Raw genomic sequence first — 18,063 nt, forward strand, 5'->3', positions numbered from 1 at the left:
TATTTTTAAGTGATCAAGCACTCCTTAAAAACCAATATCCTTTTTGACCCATCAATCCATTAAAAATAATAAAACAAGCTGATACACTGTGCAGACACAGTTAAGAAGGAGGTCCTGTGTAGCAAATTCCCAATGTCTGCCACTACCGCTGGGAAAGCCACTTCTAACATACAGAAAGGCAGAGAATATACTAGAAATACTTTGATATTTAGTTGCAGAGGTGCTTTTTCAGTTACACTGAATACAGCTATAACAAATATTTATAAATTCAGAGCTAGATAAAAATAAAGCTAAGAAACCATACTTTGAGAAGGGAATCTATGGATGTCCACCTAGGTTTCCCAACTACTCACAAAGCTCTAGACATCATCCTCCTACCCGCTCTCAGGAGTGTGCTAAATACTATTCTGAACGAACTTACTTTCTCCTAATTCTCTTTGCTATTTAATATGTTGCTTTGATCAGAGGTTGAATGTAAATGTCATGCAAAAAGGTATTGTCCAGTTGTAGGTTGCATAAAAGGAGTAAACACAAAGGAGATCCTGCCACAAAATGATTTCTGCAAAGTCAGAGTACGGTGAAGCCACGCACAGGTAGACCATGGCTAGCTCTCTGTGCTGCTTTATTACCTTCTTTGCTGCTTCTGTTCTCTGGCAGCTGTGACTCACACAGGCCACGGAGCGCTGCGTTTTCTGACAGAGACACGGCTCCAATATTCACCCGGTCTTTATCTACCAGGGCCGTCTGCCTCAGTTCTGTGGGTGCTGACTGGTTTGTGGTCACTGATTGTGATACCAACGGACATTTGTCAACTTTCAAATGCTTGGCTCTTTGACCAGCCTCATTATTGAGGCTCAAACTAGTAGAAACCCACTCTGAAGGACCTGAAAACAAAGTTTCCACTTATTAGAATGTGAATAACAATACAAACTTGACTAACTTTTACAAATTCTCTTCCCAGAGCAGCAGCCCCATGCCCTCCTCTCCCCCAAACACACTGCTCCTTCCCAGCTGGTTGCACTTTACATGTCATTGCTGTTCATATAGGGAACCACTGTCTCTCTTTTTTCTACCTTTTCTAGTATTACTAATTTGGATTCACTCATCACTCTCTAGAAAACAGTCTATATTCTGTAAGAGCTTTATGAATAATTACGACTCTTCAACATATGAAGTTTTTCATTAACAAAATGTATGCCTAACCAGCCATTTACTGGACGTTTAAATATGCATGACAGTATTGAGTCCTAGAGATGCGGGCTTTAAGAAAACTTCTACTGAATGGTACTACTTAAATTACAATGAGGCAGTCTTTCCTCAATGTACCAATATCTTCAGAATTCTTACCTTAAGCCTTGGATAAACATCATAAATTTATATAAGAAAGGATAGCCTTGAGTGACTAATTTTTTCCATATAAAAATAGGGTAAATCTAGGTACAAACTAGATCCAAAGAGTACAGAGTGCCATCAGACAGGAAATACATAACAAAAATGTTTTCCTTTTTTAAAAAGAATTAAGTTGTCAGATTCAAAATTTTTAAGGCAAGTTAAAGAAAAAAAGGCAAGAAATGTAGACGTGAACTTTAAAGCCCACCTCATCACAAGGGCCCCTTTATTATTTCACACCCATGAACCCTGTTTAAAACAGCAGTTCTCAAGTGTCATCTGAGAAGCCCTGAAGCCCCATGTTCCCTCCATCTAGGGAGTCCAGGAGGTCAAAACTATTTTCACAATAATACTGAATGCTATTTTCATTCTCATTCTCTGTTAAGTGTGCAGTGGAGGTTTCCAGATACATGACATTTGAGAACATCATAGCTCTAATGGCTAATGGAATGTTTGTGCGTGCTTGTTTTTTAAATCTTTCAGTTCTATTTTCTAATATACTAAACATCAATAGATACAACCCACTTAACAGTTCTTCAGAATTTTCAATAATTTTTAGTAGTATAAAAAATAACCTAAACCCAAAAACTTTTAGGATTATTGCTTTAAAAGATCATATCTACCAAACATTAAGGTAGGACTAATTACTTCCATCATTTTTAATAATCAAAGACACCACACACACACACACACACACACAGAGAGAGAGAGAGCGCTAATCAAAACATCCAGTTGCCTTAAGACATTTGGGCTAGGGAAATAGCTCAGTGGTAGAGCACATGCTTAGCATGCACAAGGTTCTGGGTTCAATCCCTAGGACCTTCATTAATAAATAAATACAGAAATAAATATCATCAATGTGATAGCACTAGATGAAATAATTAAAGTGAAATATGACTGACATGTTAGCAAGTGAAGCTTTACTCTACATAAAGGTCAGAATTCAATTAAGCATTTTAAAACTCTGGAAAAATCTTAGAACCCAATAATCTCTCAGAATCCCTGAGAAGTACAGGGACTCCAAACTGAGCACTTTGGTGTCTCCCAACATCAATAGAAACATCCAAGTCAAAGCTGACATTTTAAAACTCTATTTCTTATGCTTATACATATTTTTCAAACATGGATACCGATCATAACACCTGCCTTACTTATATCATCTTTCAATTAAATTAGAAAAAATAAAAGGAATTAGGAATAAGAAGACTACTTCATTTCACAGTTAAATTTGTTTTGCAAAATTTACCTGATTTGAATCTTTGTAAATTCTTCATTGCTCGTGTTTTTTTAGGAACAGAATCTTTCACTCCAACTGCAGGCTGAATGGTTTTTGAAACAAACTGATTAATCATGTGCATTTGATACAATCTGTAGTAATAATTCAAGGGGGGAGGGTCTAGCTCAGTGGCAGAGTGCCTGCTTAGCAGTGCATGAGGTCCTAGGCTAAATTCCCAGTACCCTCATTAAAAAAAAATTCAAGATAAAAGTATAAAAGTTTTTACCTTCAGGTGAGGATATTTTTCAATAGAACCTAAAAGCCAAAAGGGACACATAATCAATTATAAGTAAATATGAAAGCCAACTATCCAGTCATGTGGTTAGTACTGAGCGCAATCCTCATGCTTGCTTTGGAAATGAACACGTTAGGTTTCGGTGTTTTGTTTTTCAGGGGCAGTTAGGACAGCAACAAGACAGACATATGAATCCATGATAGATACTGAATAAAGAGCAGGAATATAGGTTTAACAAAACATGCAGTTAAGATGTCAAAAGTACGAGTACGTTTCAAATGACTTTATAAAATAGAAACGTGCACATATACAAGTGTGAACATGCTGCCTGAGGAGGAGAAAAGCGATTTTTAATCAGAGGAACAAGTCACGGCTCCAAGAAGACAAAAGTGAAAGCTGATGGTAAAATGCAACAGCACATCTTTCATGCGACTGACACCATTAGACTACAAGTGTTTATCATGCTCTTCAATTTGTCCTGTGATTCAGGAAGTCCACAGTTGTGATGGCAGCTCATTTGAATGTGCAGTTCACTTCTCATCAGAGAAAGTGTTATGAATTGATCAGCCTGGATACACACTTGTAGAATAATTGTTCATAAAAATATTCATATTTTCCCATATCCACATGGGCTACCAGTATGCCTACATTTCTTGGATCCTCTAGCCATCAAAGTTTCTTGATCCACTCATGCAAGAAAGAATGTATACTGAGTTTTCAATATTGAAATCTGGCGATCAAAAAAAAATTTCATTGCCACAGAATTATTAGACATTAAAAGTCTTTTATGTTTCAAAACCTGTGTAGTATTCACTGAAAATAACAACTTTAGCATTTATGGAATGAATCCTATTAATTTCTTTTATTTCCAAAATTGGTTTGGTAAATCAGGCTAATGTATAAAAGGATTCTTGTGAAATAAATATCTTATCAAAAAATAACATATATTAAAAACAACAACAACAACAACACAGCCAATGCTTCATATTCAAGTTAGTCTCATTTGAATAACAAATACCAATACAACATTTATCTTTGAAGCCTGATAGGAGGAGAGGCTGTGGTTTACCCCAATTCTAGGCCCCCTCCTGATTCCAGTATTCTCTGGATTGGCAATGATCTAACCTGGCTTCAGTGCAAATACACTGATGCCATCGAAAAGGAGTTCTCTCAAGTTTCCCCTCAATTCCAAAATCACCTACCTGCAGCTTTTTTTCCTCCTTCCTTCCTTTCACTTTCCTCTTCAAAGGTACCTCTACATCTGTGGTCTTAATTCTTCCCCTTTTCTATTCTTTTGATGGACGATCCCCACCACTTCTTTTCCCTCTCTGCTTAGCAGCAGTAGCTTACACCTCTAATTTCTACTTCAACTCTTTGCCTCCCTCTGACTATGAACGTGCTCAGAAAGAAAAACAAAATCGTGCTTTTCCTTGTTGCTGTTGTCTTTAACTCCCCAGTGGCTCTTCTTCCAGATTCCCTTAAACACAAGTCTACCCTCTGAGCGTGATCTGAAGACCAGCAACATGGGCATCACCTGACAGCTTGTTAGAAACGCAGACCCACTGCTCAGAATGTGCGCTTTTCACTGGGTCCCCAGGTGACTAAAATTTGAGAAACTCTGGTCTATACCGAGCCTGCTTCTATAGCACTCGGACTTAACTGATCCCTCTGAAACAGCCGCACGCGTCTCCCAGTAACACTTCCCCAAAAACTGCATCAGGATCTGCAGACTTTTCAGTGGACTCTTTACCAGGCTCCAGCTCCCCTGACCTCCCCGGAACGCACCCTGCTCTCCACCTCTTTCCCACTCTCTTCTGTTGGCCTATGAGACACCATCCTATAAGGCAGCAACACGCTGCATGACACGAAGGTCCAGACATTGACAGCTGACCACACCCGCCTGTGCTCACCGGCAGCCACACCCAGCTCTGCGTGATCAGGTACCGCAGTCCTCGCCGCCTTCCTAACGGTCAGGGGACGGGCGAGTGGGACATTCTGCTGTGCCTCCTGGACAAGGTTTGGTGCTGGAAGGAGCTCACTTCATACCCGTCTCATTTCACTCTTCCCTTCCTTCTTCTAAAGAACTATTCTACATTACCGCATCCTGCTAGGGACCCCCCTCCTTTTCCTTCATTTACTCCCCTCCTCTCTACCTCCCTCATTCTTCACTCCCTCCTTCCCTCCTCCTGGTTTCCTGACTGTCCTCAGGTCACAGAGCATCTTGAAACAAAACTAACAACTGAGCTCCTTAAACAGCATTCTAGTTTAATCTGTAGCTGACACCTGGTAAGATATACAATTTACTTCCTTTTCTCCTCTTTTTTCTCACTGTATGTTCAACAGGTGATTTTCTTTGGCTGAGAGAATAGATCCAAATCCATGTTTTAAATCAACATTCTGTAAAATGACTTTTTTTGGAATAAAATACAGTACTTACTTTCTATTTGTCCATTTAATGTATTTTTTTCTCCTAGATCTGCAGCTCCAGATAAATGATCAACACGGTTTGGTAGTTCAATCTCTGAGATACTCTGTTGAAATTAATATTAATAATGAGTTGCATAAAGATTTCCTGATCCCTTTCTAAGAAAATACCTGCATTTCCTATCTTATTATTATTTTTTTAATTTCCTACTTTAAAAGCAATTAGACTCGAAAACAAAATAAGCATATCCTGGAAACCCAAACATTTAAATAGAAAATTACATATGCACTCTTTAGATCAAGTCTATCTTTTATCTTCAGTTGGCTTTTGATCTTCTGTAAACTGAGCATGGAAAGCTAGAGCAAATATTTCCACAGACAAAATACTGACTTACATGCAGATTTCAACAAAGAATTAACTTCAAAGCACCTAATTCCATTTTGCATTCCTCGACAAAAGAAGAGGACGTTTAAAAAACATATGTATTTTTATACGTATAACTGAATTGCTTTGCAGGTACACTTGAAACTAACATTATAAACTGACTCCACTTCAATAAAAAATTAAAATACATATTAAAATATATTCTTTAATAAGTATGCTATACATTTAAAATGTTTCTTAGGACAGATATTGTTTTTAGCATTAAAATAACATACATGGCATGAAAACAAGCCTTGGAGCCTGTCATGTTGAGTATTAACAGAACACTGTGGAAACTGCTACATTTCAGTAAACAAAGGCTTAGCGAATCTATTATTTGATAAAACTTTTATTGATAGGGAAAATAGTTGAATAAAGTACCAAAGTAGAAAGAAAAACATTTATGTTTAAATTAACAGCAGAAAAATTTTAAATGTAGCTATGCAGCTCTTCAAAGAAGTACCATAAGCTTTACTTCACTGAGGGAAGAATAAGAACACCGTTTAGTGACCACCCGCATGTGCCAGGCCCTTATGATGCACATTCTCTTCTCTACACACAACAATAATAACAGTGACTCTAAGGACGGTTACCCACTTGCTGCTCTTGCTGCTTCCTGGCCACCCCAAGATGCTGGAGTACCTTGATGAGCAGATGTGACCCGCTGTTCTCTCTGTCCGGAACATCCCTCCCCTGGACCTTCGTGTGACTGGCTCCTTCCTGTCCGTCACCTGGCAGCTTTGGTCACACTCAGCTCTTTTCTGACTACCTAAATTCCACCCTTACTCCACCCCCGTCCTAACTACAAACTCCCCCACTGTTGTCGAACCTCAGGCTCTCCACATTCCTTATGTGAAGGACTTACTGTCCCTGATACAGGGTTTCTGTTTACTTGTTCTTCTGTTCCTGCCACTACAGCCTAACCCCTCAACTGCTACATTCAGTGTCTAACTGCCTGGTGCTAGTTGGTGTTCAGGAACAGGAATTAATTTAAGGTCAAAACATCTAAAAATCCCCAGAAGGCGTCAAGTACCAAAGCACTATATACCTATCGGAGATGTTCGATAATAGTTTACTGACACTGAACACACCCCAAATGAGAACTCCCCATGCCCGCTCTAAATTTCCCATTTTATTCTCCTTCAGATTTTAAAAAAGTGTCCTCAACATTTCAGTAGGTCACTAGTGGCCACTGTGATCATTCTGCCTTACATTTCTATAGCACCCTTTTCAGTTGACAATGTGTTTTCACACTTGTTACCACATTTTTGTTCATGACACATAACCTGAGAGGTAGGTATCAGCACCATGTTTTTGAACGAGGTCACTGACATTCAAACAAGTCAGACAAGTTTTTCCAAGATCCCACAGTGGGTCAGAACCAGGATGCTACCACATCTCCTGACTTCAAGTACAGTGCTGTACCACTAGGCAGGAGCTGCCGAGATCCAAGCGCTCAGGCTCTTCTGACCTCCTTCCATGGCTATCACCTTGGAATAGGTAGGTCATCACTACCCTGTGCTTAGCTGCCTTCAAGTTCGGTCCCCATAAAGGTACTCAGTGCACGCTATTTTCTACCCGAAATGGGCTGTCCTCAGTGAAACATCACTAAACCAAACTGCTGGTATTTTAACCCCACATACTTATTACTATTCCCCATGCTTTTGCTTCTCCTGAAATGTTCGTTGCAGATCTAATTGACAATCCAAATATAATAATACTTTCAAGTGCAAGCACTGTCTTTTCAAGGTCAAAGTGGTAAAACAAAAACACCGGTTTTTTGTGTTGTTTTTTTTTTAGTACAACCTGTTTCTCTCTGAATCTAAGAGTTTTACACATTCATTTATAACAAAGAAATAAACATCTGGTCACAGGCCGACCAAGAATTATTTTCTTCGGTTTTTAGAAAATGTAACTTCAGAACCCAAACCGATTCCCTGTGACTTCTAAGCCTTGGCTTTTGCACTACATACAGCAGTTTCATTAGGTGAGTCTGGAAAATTAACACAAGTGCACTCTGCAGTGGCATGACATGTAGCACAGAATGACTTTACTAAGTGAGGGTTAAAGTGAGGAACCAAAATTTTGCTGGGCAAATGTAAAAGTGAGAAAGTGAAGTCAAAACATCCCTCCATTTATGTTTCAACATCACGCAATGCTTACATTTGAACATAATAATAATAGAAGACAGTACCTCAAAAGCCCGGGATGATTCTGCATCTTTCTTTCCTTTGAATCTTAATGCTGGTGTTGCATCTACAAAATGCAGTCACAGATACATTAATGAGAACACATACCACTGGGAAGTTTAAATACACATAAGTCTATCTGGATTCATGAATATGTCAATAAATTAAAGTGGCACGAAAGAATTTCAGAGGGTTGAAGCATTTTCTGGAAGAAAACTTGGTCGTAGTTGGGATATTTATGAAGGAAGATGGCAAAAGAAAAACACTTAAGAAGAAATGGATATCAGATTTGGATCTACACACTTCAGATTTTTTACACTACTTTTTTTTTTAATGGAGGTACCGGGAATTGAACCCAGGACCTCGTGCATGCTAAACGTGTGCTCTCCCACTGAGCTATACCCTCCCCCCTCCAACCACACTAGCTTTTAAGCAGAGAAGAAAACCCATAGATGCTCCCTGACTTCCCACCTCTGTCGCTTTTGTGTGCTCCATCTCCATCAGTAGAAATCAACTTGCTCTGATCTGCTTGCTCCTTTAGGACACTGTCAATTGCCCGAGTGCCGTTCTCTTTTCCCCCCGTTTTCGGCTTTGTTGCCTCTCCCTAGAAAAACAAAACACAAGGTAACAAAAACCCAACATCAGAAAACATCATATTCCTACACTTGGTCATTCAATCAATCAGTCAGGAAGACAACATATAGTTACTGTATCCATCAAATCATAGACATTCTCCTGGGAGAAGCTGGCAATATACATAAAAGACAGATTCTGCTCTATACTCTAGGGGAGGTAGAGACACATGAAAATGAATCAACACAGACAAGTTATCATTCAACAGCTCTACACCTGAAGTGAACAGATACAGTAAGGGCACAAAGGAGAGAAGAGACTTGCTGCATGTCAATAGCTCCGGGAATGCTGGGAAGACCAGGCTGTGTCTTAAAAGACAGACCCAGTGCAAAGAGCAGATGTGAAGGGGGTTCTAAAAAGGGCAGCCTGAGCCCAAGGTCGAGGTGTGAAACAGCATGAGAAGTCACATGGAAAACTAGGACTCAGTTACTGGGGACGGAATGGAGAGACAAAATTTGCTAGATTAAATATAAGACATCACTTCATTAATTTAAATGTGAGGCTATCTAAAAAAATAAATAACTTCAAGTTAAAACTAGCTTCCATAGGGAACTGTATTCAATATCTCACAAAAAACTATAATGGAAAAGAAAGAAAAATTGGTTATATATATATATATAAAACCAAATCACTTTACTGCACACCTGTAACTCATACAATACTGTACATCAACTACACTTGAATTAAAAAACAAACTTCTATAACCAAAAAGAAAAAAGGTGAGGGTCAAATTTTCTTTCTGTTGTTCATAAAATCAGCTCTATGTCCTTCAGAAGAGTCTGAGCACTTTCTTCCATGACCTGACTTTTCCTTCTCTTAATTTGAATTAGAGATAATTTCTATCATAATGTGTGCTATAGAGTTCCTGCTCTCACTTAACCCCACTATTTCTGCTGTGTCTGTATAATCATCTCTCTCATTTTGACACTCATTCATCTTGTCCTTATTAGATGAACGCTTCCCCTTTGTACCCCTGCCCATCTTCATATTCATCCAGCTGTTCTTTCCTGTTGCTTTCTTATTCTTATTCTTTCTTTTCTTAATGGCACATTTGAGAACTGTTTATTGCCACCAACCTTTACAAATCTCAGTCCTGCACATGTACCTCTCTTGTTATCACACTGTTTTCTATTGTGATCTTGAGGACTTCCATTCCTGTGTAGGATCCTTTTCATCCCCATGAGAATCAGGGGGACGGTAAGTGAAAAAGCACAGGAAGGAAAAGTTAAAAACAAAACGGCTTACCTCTGAAACACCAAGGACTGCTGAAGACGTGAGAGGTTCCGGTGCTGGGAAGGCAGGATGAGAAAAGCCTGAAACTTCAGTGGATGGTTGGGAAAAGGTTCTAACTGCATCTTCATTTTCACTATTAGAATTATGGTCCTCAAAGACGGTGCTAGTTCCTGGTTTCAAAACACCATCTTTTGCCTCTGCTGTAGTGAAAACAAGGTACGGTAGATGAAATGATCTGTAATTTCTCATCAGTGAAAACACAAAAAGACAGTCTTCAAATAACTTACTGTTTATCACGGGTTCTTCCCAGGCCCGAATTAGCTTGGCAAATCTTGGATGCCGGACTTTCTAGAGAAGAAAATTGCAGCTTTAAGAACAACAAATGTGAAATTGAATAAAGTAACTGTAACATTCCCCATTCCTAGATGATCTAACACAAAGAGCGCTGGCTTTGGAGTCATTCAGATACGGATTCAAGTCCCGGGTCTGTCATTTACCAACCTACATCTTCTCATGGGGTGAGGATTATGACAGATGACCTCAGGGGTCCCAAAATGTTACTTTCTTTACCCCTCATTGATAATTATACAAACACTATGGTATCCATTAGATGACTTTCTTGACCAAAATGATCTAGAACAAAATCTTATACCTGATAGTTTAGAGTCCTATTGAAAAACCTCACATTAAGAAATTTAAAGTGGTTGTTGTATTTTGAAATGTGCTTGCATGATTTATATATGTGTGAATGATCTCTCATGGGGGAAATATGAGAGTTTACTTTTCAGCAGTATCTTATTTGGATGAGTTAGAACGGCAAACAGTATAAGCTACTTCTATTCCATTCGCCAAAAAGCTAAAGACAAATGGTTGTTCAAAGTCAGTTACTTCTAAGAAAGAGAAAAAAGAACAAAAGTAATTCTGAGGGGCAATGACTCATGAGTGAAAGTCACACACACAGTAAACAGAAAGCTGTCACTAAGTATGTTCACAGAGGCAGAGTGAGATGGACTGAAAGAGCAGACACCGAGGAAGTGTTTTCTGCAGAGAAATATTAGGTTTGGGGAAAATCATTAAAAAAAAAAAGTGGGGAGGAGGAAGAAAAGAAAAAATGAGACATGACTAGTGAAGTACAAACTTAAGGCAAGTAAAAAGGAAAATGTAAGTATAACAAGGCATGTGGAGAAATATATGTATTTCAGCATTTATATATAATAGATCAGGGATGTATCAGTATTGTTAGGGATATACGATGAGTGAAAGCCTCTGTTTTACCTTTTTATTATATATATAAAAATATATAAGTTATATATGCAAGTATATATATTATTCAGCAAATTTTATAAAAATATGAAAATATATGGCATATAAAACATATATATAAAACAAAGGCCTTTCTTCATAGTATATCCCCAATAATACTGACTTGTATTACTCCACAACTGTTTGTTTGTAAACACTGCTATAAGTAACAGTTAAATTTTGTCACTGTAAGTCACTCAATTGAACATAGTCATCTCTCACTACCTGAATGCTGCAAATTATTACTAGAGGGAGAGAAAAATAGATTTTAGAAAGCTCCTAACACATCAGCTTTCCACCTAGACAAAGAACTGGTAATCAGGATTCTAAGGATAATAGATAGCTTGAAAAGATATATTTCATGGAACATGAGAGGGGGCTAAAAGAAGGTAAAAAAGTTTTCATCTCAAATTCTAAGCTCACAGTTGGTGGATACTGAAAAACAGACTGTAACCTTTTCCTATTTATCATATACTTATCTATTTCCTCGGCATTTATGACATATTTCCTCTCATAACAACTGATCTTTTACAGCCTAAACAAAGGGAATAGAAATTTAAGTCATATTTTTAGAATTCAAATAGATTTCATTATGATAGAGTGTGCATGTTATATCACCTGCAGCATGGTGCAGAATTCCATGTCTCCTCATGCACTCACATTCATAAAATACTAAAATGCTTCTTACATTTAAGACCTTATTCTAGGTGCTCCAGGAAATGCGCAATTACGTTCCCTAATCTCCAGCAGTGTATACTGATGCAGGGGCTATAAGATGAATATGTAAATAACTATACTACAAAATGTCTGAAACTTGAAATTTTAGAATGGGACACGGGGACTGGACATACTTTTTAAAACTGTAATATGAAAGAATTCTGAAATAGGTTTCATCATATGGTTGTTATTAAGAGTCTACTTTTAAAGCTGGCTGTTATTTTAGGGAAAACATGTATTCTTCAGTTAGATGCAGAGTTTTGAATATATTCATAATGGGATAATTTAGAAAACACAGAGGAATCTCTTTATAATATGGATTTTGAGAAACAGAATTTTAATTTCTAAATTTCTAGAATTTCAACTATTATTTTAAGTCTTAATGCAGAACCAGAGATAGAAATAAAGTAAAAAACAAAACAAAACAAAACAAAACAAAACAACCCTCTTTCCTCACAACTCTCTGATACCAAAATAATAAGTGTCCAAGGGGGAAAAAAAAAGATACATGCTACGTAAGTTTTGGAACTGAAAGGCCCAGGAAGAGGCCATGGCTATCACAGTAAGTAGCTGTGTGCACTGAAGAGGTCCCTGAGGCACAAGTATTATACAAATGCCGTCAGTGTGGTTTGAAAGTCAAAGAAACCTTATCTTTGGCCAAGCTTCACACCTCCTCTGTTGTGGGAAACCTTTCCACAGTACAACTTTCCTGTCATGATCTATTTTCTAGTCCATTTTGCTTCAGCCTCATCTTCAGTATTTACCAAAGTAAAAAAAAAAAAAAAAAGAAAGAAAAAGAAAAGAAAAAAACCTGCCATATTTTAATAAAATGGTTTACTCAGACCAACTTTCTCATACAAACATAAAACAATGATAGGCAGAACACTGCTAAATTTTAAGAGTAAATACTACACAAAACTAAATTCAGAGCAGAAAAGTTAATTTCACAAGAAAACACTTTACCTTGGCAGCAAGATCTAAGTTACCATCTGATGGAGGCCGTGAATCATCAATATCATGTTTGGGTGAAATACTTTGAAGAAAAATACACATCATAAATGAGTGAGTTCATTTCTTTAAACAAACAAGTCACACAAGTCTATGCTGAGGGATGAGAAAGCAGAATTGGGAGCCAGGCTGCCTGATGGTTAAGTCACAGGTTAACTACTTGTTAACCATGGAATCATGGGTAAACTAGTCAACCTCCTTAAGCTACAGCTGCCTAATTAAATAGAAGTAAGCTATAACAGCACAGCTACTCTGCAAAGCTGTTGTGGTGACTGTACGAGGTAACAAATGTCAAGTACATAACATGGTGTCTAACCCAGGTAGGACACTCAACAAGCCTTGTTTCTTTTCTCTGTGTTCCCTCAGTCAGCATGTAATTTTTAAAAATCCATAAAATCCTACCGGCTTACAGAGACATCTTCAAGCCTCGGTGCAATCTTAATCACTGAAATCTCTATTAAAGAAGAAAGTAAAATAGAGTTTATACGGGCAATAGAAAAATACAGAATATTAAAAGTATGAGATCACTGTTTTGTTAAAAAGCATTCCATTGGGACCACACCTGGAGACTACACACTTGAGTGAATATGGAGTATACTCCTGGTAAGTAATTAATGCATAAAAACCACTTCCCCTCCTTTATATTTATCAAAAAAAGAGGGTGTTTATCCAAATTTGATATTTTAAAGTGAACTGCTGTTTACAAGGACCAAAATCCCAACCAAACTTTATGAGACTCACAAAAGAATGATAATCATTAGTAGATTCAGTATCATAAACTGACAATGTCAAGCTTACATAGCATGGTATTTCTGGACGACATCCATGGGACAAAACCACCCTGCCATTCGGCTTTGTCAACCTCATGTTGTCTGGGCACGGTCATATCTATTCGCTCACATACGGTCTAGGGCTGCTTTCACACTGCAATGGCAGACATGAGTGGATGTGACAGACATCACATGGCCTAAAATATTGACTCTCTGGCCCTTTACAGAAAAAGATTGTGCATCCCTGCTTTATGTCATAACAGGAAACCCTAAGACTCAAATCGAATCTTCTTACTCTTCTGCTCAACATTCTTCAGTGGATCCATGCAGCAGCCATTGCTGGTTCCCAACTCGACAACCTTTTCTTCTTCGTTGTCCTTGCTGGACAATTGCAACTTTTCTTGGATCTTTTCTGCCCCAGTATGCGAAGAAGGTAAGCTCTCCTTAGCTGCGAAAAGAGAAATGATTGTCTTACGGTCATCACAGTAACTGCATTTCCTTTCCCAGTGGCTGCTTTAGGAATGAGCATGTGATGTAGCCCAGCCAATAAGATGCTAGGGGAAGTCTACCGGGAGCGTCTCTGTTTCCTTCCTAGTTAACAGGAAACATGCAGAGAGAAGCAGCCCTCCTCGCCTGCGGATACTGTCAGATGAGAAGATGACGCTTGGAGCTGCTGCCAATCAGCAGACCAGGAAAGGTGACATTAACACCAGCAGCCTCACAGCTGAAGGAGGGACAGTGTCTGGGATCCTGACGACATCACCGAAACTTCTAACCAATCCTGACTCCTGTTGCTCTAGCCAGTTACTTAGGGCTCCTATTATTATTTGCACCTAAAAGCATTCTGACAAATTTCCCAAGGTCTACAGCAGACCTACTTTCTATAGTACCAGAAAGGCTTTCAGAAGCGTGTCTGAGCTAGGTAGTCACCTCGTTCCCAACCATTCCTACAGCATCCTTTCTGCACCAACAAAATGAAACTCATCGATCCTGCAAAGTTCACTGGCACATCTTAGCCTCTGAACCACTGTCCTTTCTGCCAAATGTAATCTTCAAAGATGTCCCGCCCACCAAACACTGAACTTCTGCCTCCTTCCCTGGCAAACTTCTACTCGCTCTGCGTGGCTTACCTGACATCCTACCCACTTTTAAAAATCTTCTTTCCTCACCATGGACTTAAAAGTATTTGGTACATATTAAATACCAATAAAAAATACATAAAGACAGTTACAAAGTCCTAGTGGGCTCTGGGACACAGTAAGCACAGAATAAAGTAAAGCCAATCATAAAAATGAGGATGACGGTAGCAAGCTCCCGGAGGCCAGGAACTGTGCTTGTGACCTGTTTGCATTCTGTAACGTCAGAGTGGTGCCTAGTACCTAAAAGACACTTGATAGTCATCTGTTAAGTGGATGAATTAACAGATAAGAATGTTTTCTTTGAAAATCCTGTTTAAAAAATATACAGACATTAACCAGGGACAACTCTGTTGTGTTATGAGCACCTTGAAGACTAAAACTCTGTCTTTTCCATCTTTGTATTTCCTACAACAGAAGTTCTTTGCTTGATCAAGGTGTACTAAGTTAAAGGTGCCCTCATACAGTTCAGACTGAACAGCATGCTAGGAGTCACATCTAGGCAACACAGTCATCATCTTTTTTTTTTTTTTATGTGAAGCACTTCTGTGCTTTTTTTTACAATTTGTTGAGTCCTGTCCTGAGTTGTGCTGAGTATTTATTATGACAATCCTTTAACTAATGGCAATAGAAAATCTTGTTCTAACAAAATAGTTTCATGACAAGTATCCCCAAAAAAGAAGAAATCATCTGGCTCTGATGCAGACAACGTATCTCATTCTGTTTGCACTTCTGAGGAATGAAACTGGTGAGAGCGAGCCCTTGTTGGTGTAATGATGTGAAAAGTAACCAGTGCTTCTCAGCAAGGCACTGCTTTCCTGACTTCTGCCCTATCACTAGGTACCTTTAAAAAACAGTGTGCAGTATGCTGCACACTGGCCCAGCTGTGCAGCTCTAATTGTTGGCCATTTGTTTACAGCACCAGGAAGGTATCGCTGAGCTCCCAGTTTTAAAGACAATCACTTTTTAGTGAGACTAATCACTATGCAATAAGTAGCATTCGTTTACCCAATGTAATCCATTTGCTGTAAAAATTAAAGAGCCAGTTCTGTAACAAGGCCAACTTGTTATAATGTTACAGGAAATGTACAACAAAGTTAAAAACCTGTTTTTCTTATTTACACAAAGATGTAATATGGGATTTCAGGGGCCATGATTAAATAAATGAATTTCTTTTCAGACAATATTGTCTCAGATTTTAAATTACCTACAATTAACTTCTTAAATAATTCTGAATACTAGACCATTAAGAAAAAATTAATTAAAAAAATAAAAACACACACAAATTTACACACTGGCTTTTTTCACTGCTCTTTCATTATCAAAATTTCCTCAATCTTACTTTCTTTATCTATGGTAGGGCCAACAAGAGTAACTTATTACCAGAACTCTGTCCTAGGTCGCTATTTTGAGGGGGAATAGCTGGTATCTTTCCGTCTCTGTAGTCGACAATCAGTTGGGAGAGGCTATGTATAAAAAAATGTGATAAATATTACTACTTGAATACTAATATGAAAAACAATTACCAAATGTATTAAATTCTTAGGTTATTTCAGACAATATCACAGGTAATATCAAAACTTCAATTGCCCCATGTATTTCAAATTTGTGCAACCTACACTTTTAAATTTAGGATGTAGAATTAAAAAAGAAAAAAAAGTAAGGTGAAGTAGTCATGAACTGAGGGCACTACAGCTCAGTAAGTTAACTAGAGTGAGCCTGACATATACAAAGTATCTCGAACTCAGAAGTCCCAGCTCTATAACCAACAGCTATTTGTTCCTGGACAAGGTGCTTCTCTTCAGCTCAAAGTCTTCCTTTATAAAACCGGGATCTTACTGTCAGGCAGTTAGTTATTAATACTCTTAAGAATATTATGAAGATTTAATGAGATAATGTATCCCCCAGATGCTCAGAGAAATAGTGGAAGAATGGAATAATTTGTTCTTGAACTTTAATGCTGGAACTATTTGAGAATCCCAAATAAAACCCAATGTGTGTTTTCTTTCACAGGTGTAACATTTAAATGTGGTAGTTTTCAGAAAATTTTACAAATTACGATGATTAGCTGTTCTTCATGGTTTATACTTCAGGGCACCTCAGCTACTATATAACTTGCAGTTAAACTTATTTATAAATACATGACCTCATACAAGCATATGTATGAGAACTAAACAAGCCATCACGCAGAAGTTTACGTGTCCATCGCCACGAAGGCCGCGGAAACTGGATCAGCACAGGCATCCCGGGAGCAGAGGTCAATCACGACCCGACTGCAGGACCAGTTTCTTTTTCCTTTTCTTCTTCTAAAATTTTATTAAAGGTCTTTAGAGAGCAACATCCAGACCCTAGCCCCAGCTGCCGAGGAGATCCTGTTAAAACCAGTTTTAGTACCAACACTGCAGCAACAGAATCAAGGGAAACAAGAGAACGATTAGCATGCCCTCGCCCTGCCCCAGTGCCTTGTGGGAGAGGACTGTCACTGTGATCTTAGGGAATCCCTTAGGTTCCTGGAAAATTCAAGAGGAAGATTATAGAAGAAAGTCCCTAAAGGAAAATACAGGATTTCCTGCTCTACTAAACACTTCAAGACCCAAATAACTAGTTAGAAAAATCAGATATGTGGCATTATTTGTACCCCATGCATAGGGGTTACACTGGGATGAAATGGAGACCAGTAGGATCCTAAGGATAAAGGTCTTACAAACCCTGAGATAAAGAACTCTGTGCCCACTGCTCCATCTCACTAGTCTGGCCTTTTGCTGGTTTCCAGCTGGTGATGGGGAGGGTCTCACTGCCATCCCCAAAGTGCCTGCTCCCAACTAGGAACTCTCACCTGTCACATAACAAGTCATAGTTAGGTCATTTCCAACCTCAGTTTAGAGATAACTGGCACTTTAATGTAAACACTTACTGTTTAAAACCATTACAACAAGCATATCGTTCAGCAGACCGTCCGTGTACATCCAGCAAATAGGCATTAACACCTTTCTGAAGAAGCAGCTTGACTGTGTCCAGTGAGTCATGACGTACGGCAAGCATCAGTGCTGATCTAAAATAAGAGAGACAACTTCACTCTTAGGAACTTAGTTATTTAGCTTAAACAGTTAATTTGATCTATTTTACCAAGTTAATATCCTGCCCACCCCCGGAGAACTGACCATGTACATGCTCGAGTGCTCATCTCTGCAAATGACCTCCAAGGCCAAAATGGAGGGACAAAAAGAAGCCTCCTGTCTTACTTGGGTAGCACATAGTAGAAGTTGCTAATTTAAAGTCCTCTGAAGGACAAGAAAGGATGCTGAGGTCACTGGTCTGAACTAGGAA

General features: G+C 38.5%; 1 protein-coding gene across 1 annotated transcript in view; it reads right to left on the minus strand.

The window, feature by feature from the left end:
• The window catches only part of LOC116277736 (ankyrin repeat domain-containing protein 26-like), a 533,747-nt gene that overhangs the window by 16,442 nt on the left and 499,242 nt on the right, over positions 1 to 18,063 (minus strand). Inside the window, 13 exon segments of the mRNA XM_072951590.1 lie at positions 630 to 884; positions 2,636 to 2,708; positions 2,892 to 2,920; positions 5,338 to 5,431; positions 7,943 to 8,004; positions 8,409 to 8,541; positions 9,816 to 10,003; positions 10,091 to 10,151; positions 12,786 to 12,855; positions 13,233 to 13,284; positions 13,896 to 14,048; positions 16,120 to 16,202; positions 17,651 to 17,788. Of these exon segments, the coding sequence (XP_072807691.1) occupies positions 630 to 884; positions 2,636 to 2,708; positions 2,892 to 2,920; positions 5,338 to 5,431; positions 7,943 to 8,004; positions 8,409 to 8,541; positions 9,816 to 10,003; positions 10,091 to 10,151; positions 12,786 to 12,855; positions 13,233 to 13,284; positions 13,896 to 14,048; positions 16,120 to 16,202; positions 17,651 to 17,788 (1,391 nt within the window).

This window comes from Vicugna pacos, chromosome 28 (assembly GCF_048564905.1).
Source record: "Vicugna pacos chromosome 28, VicPac4, whole genome shotgun sequence".
Classification (NCBI taxonomy): Eukaryota; Metazoa; Chordata; class Mammalia; order Artiodactyla; family Camelidae; genus Vicugna; species Vicugna pacos.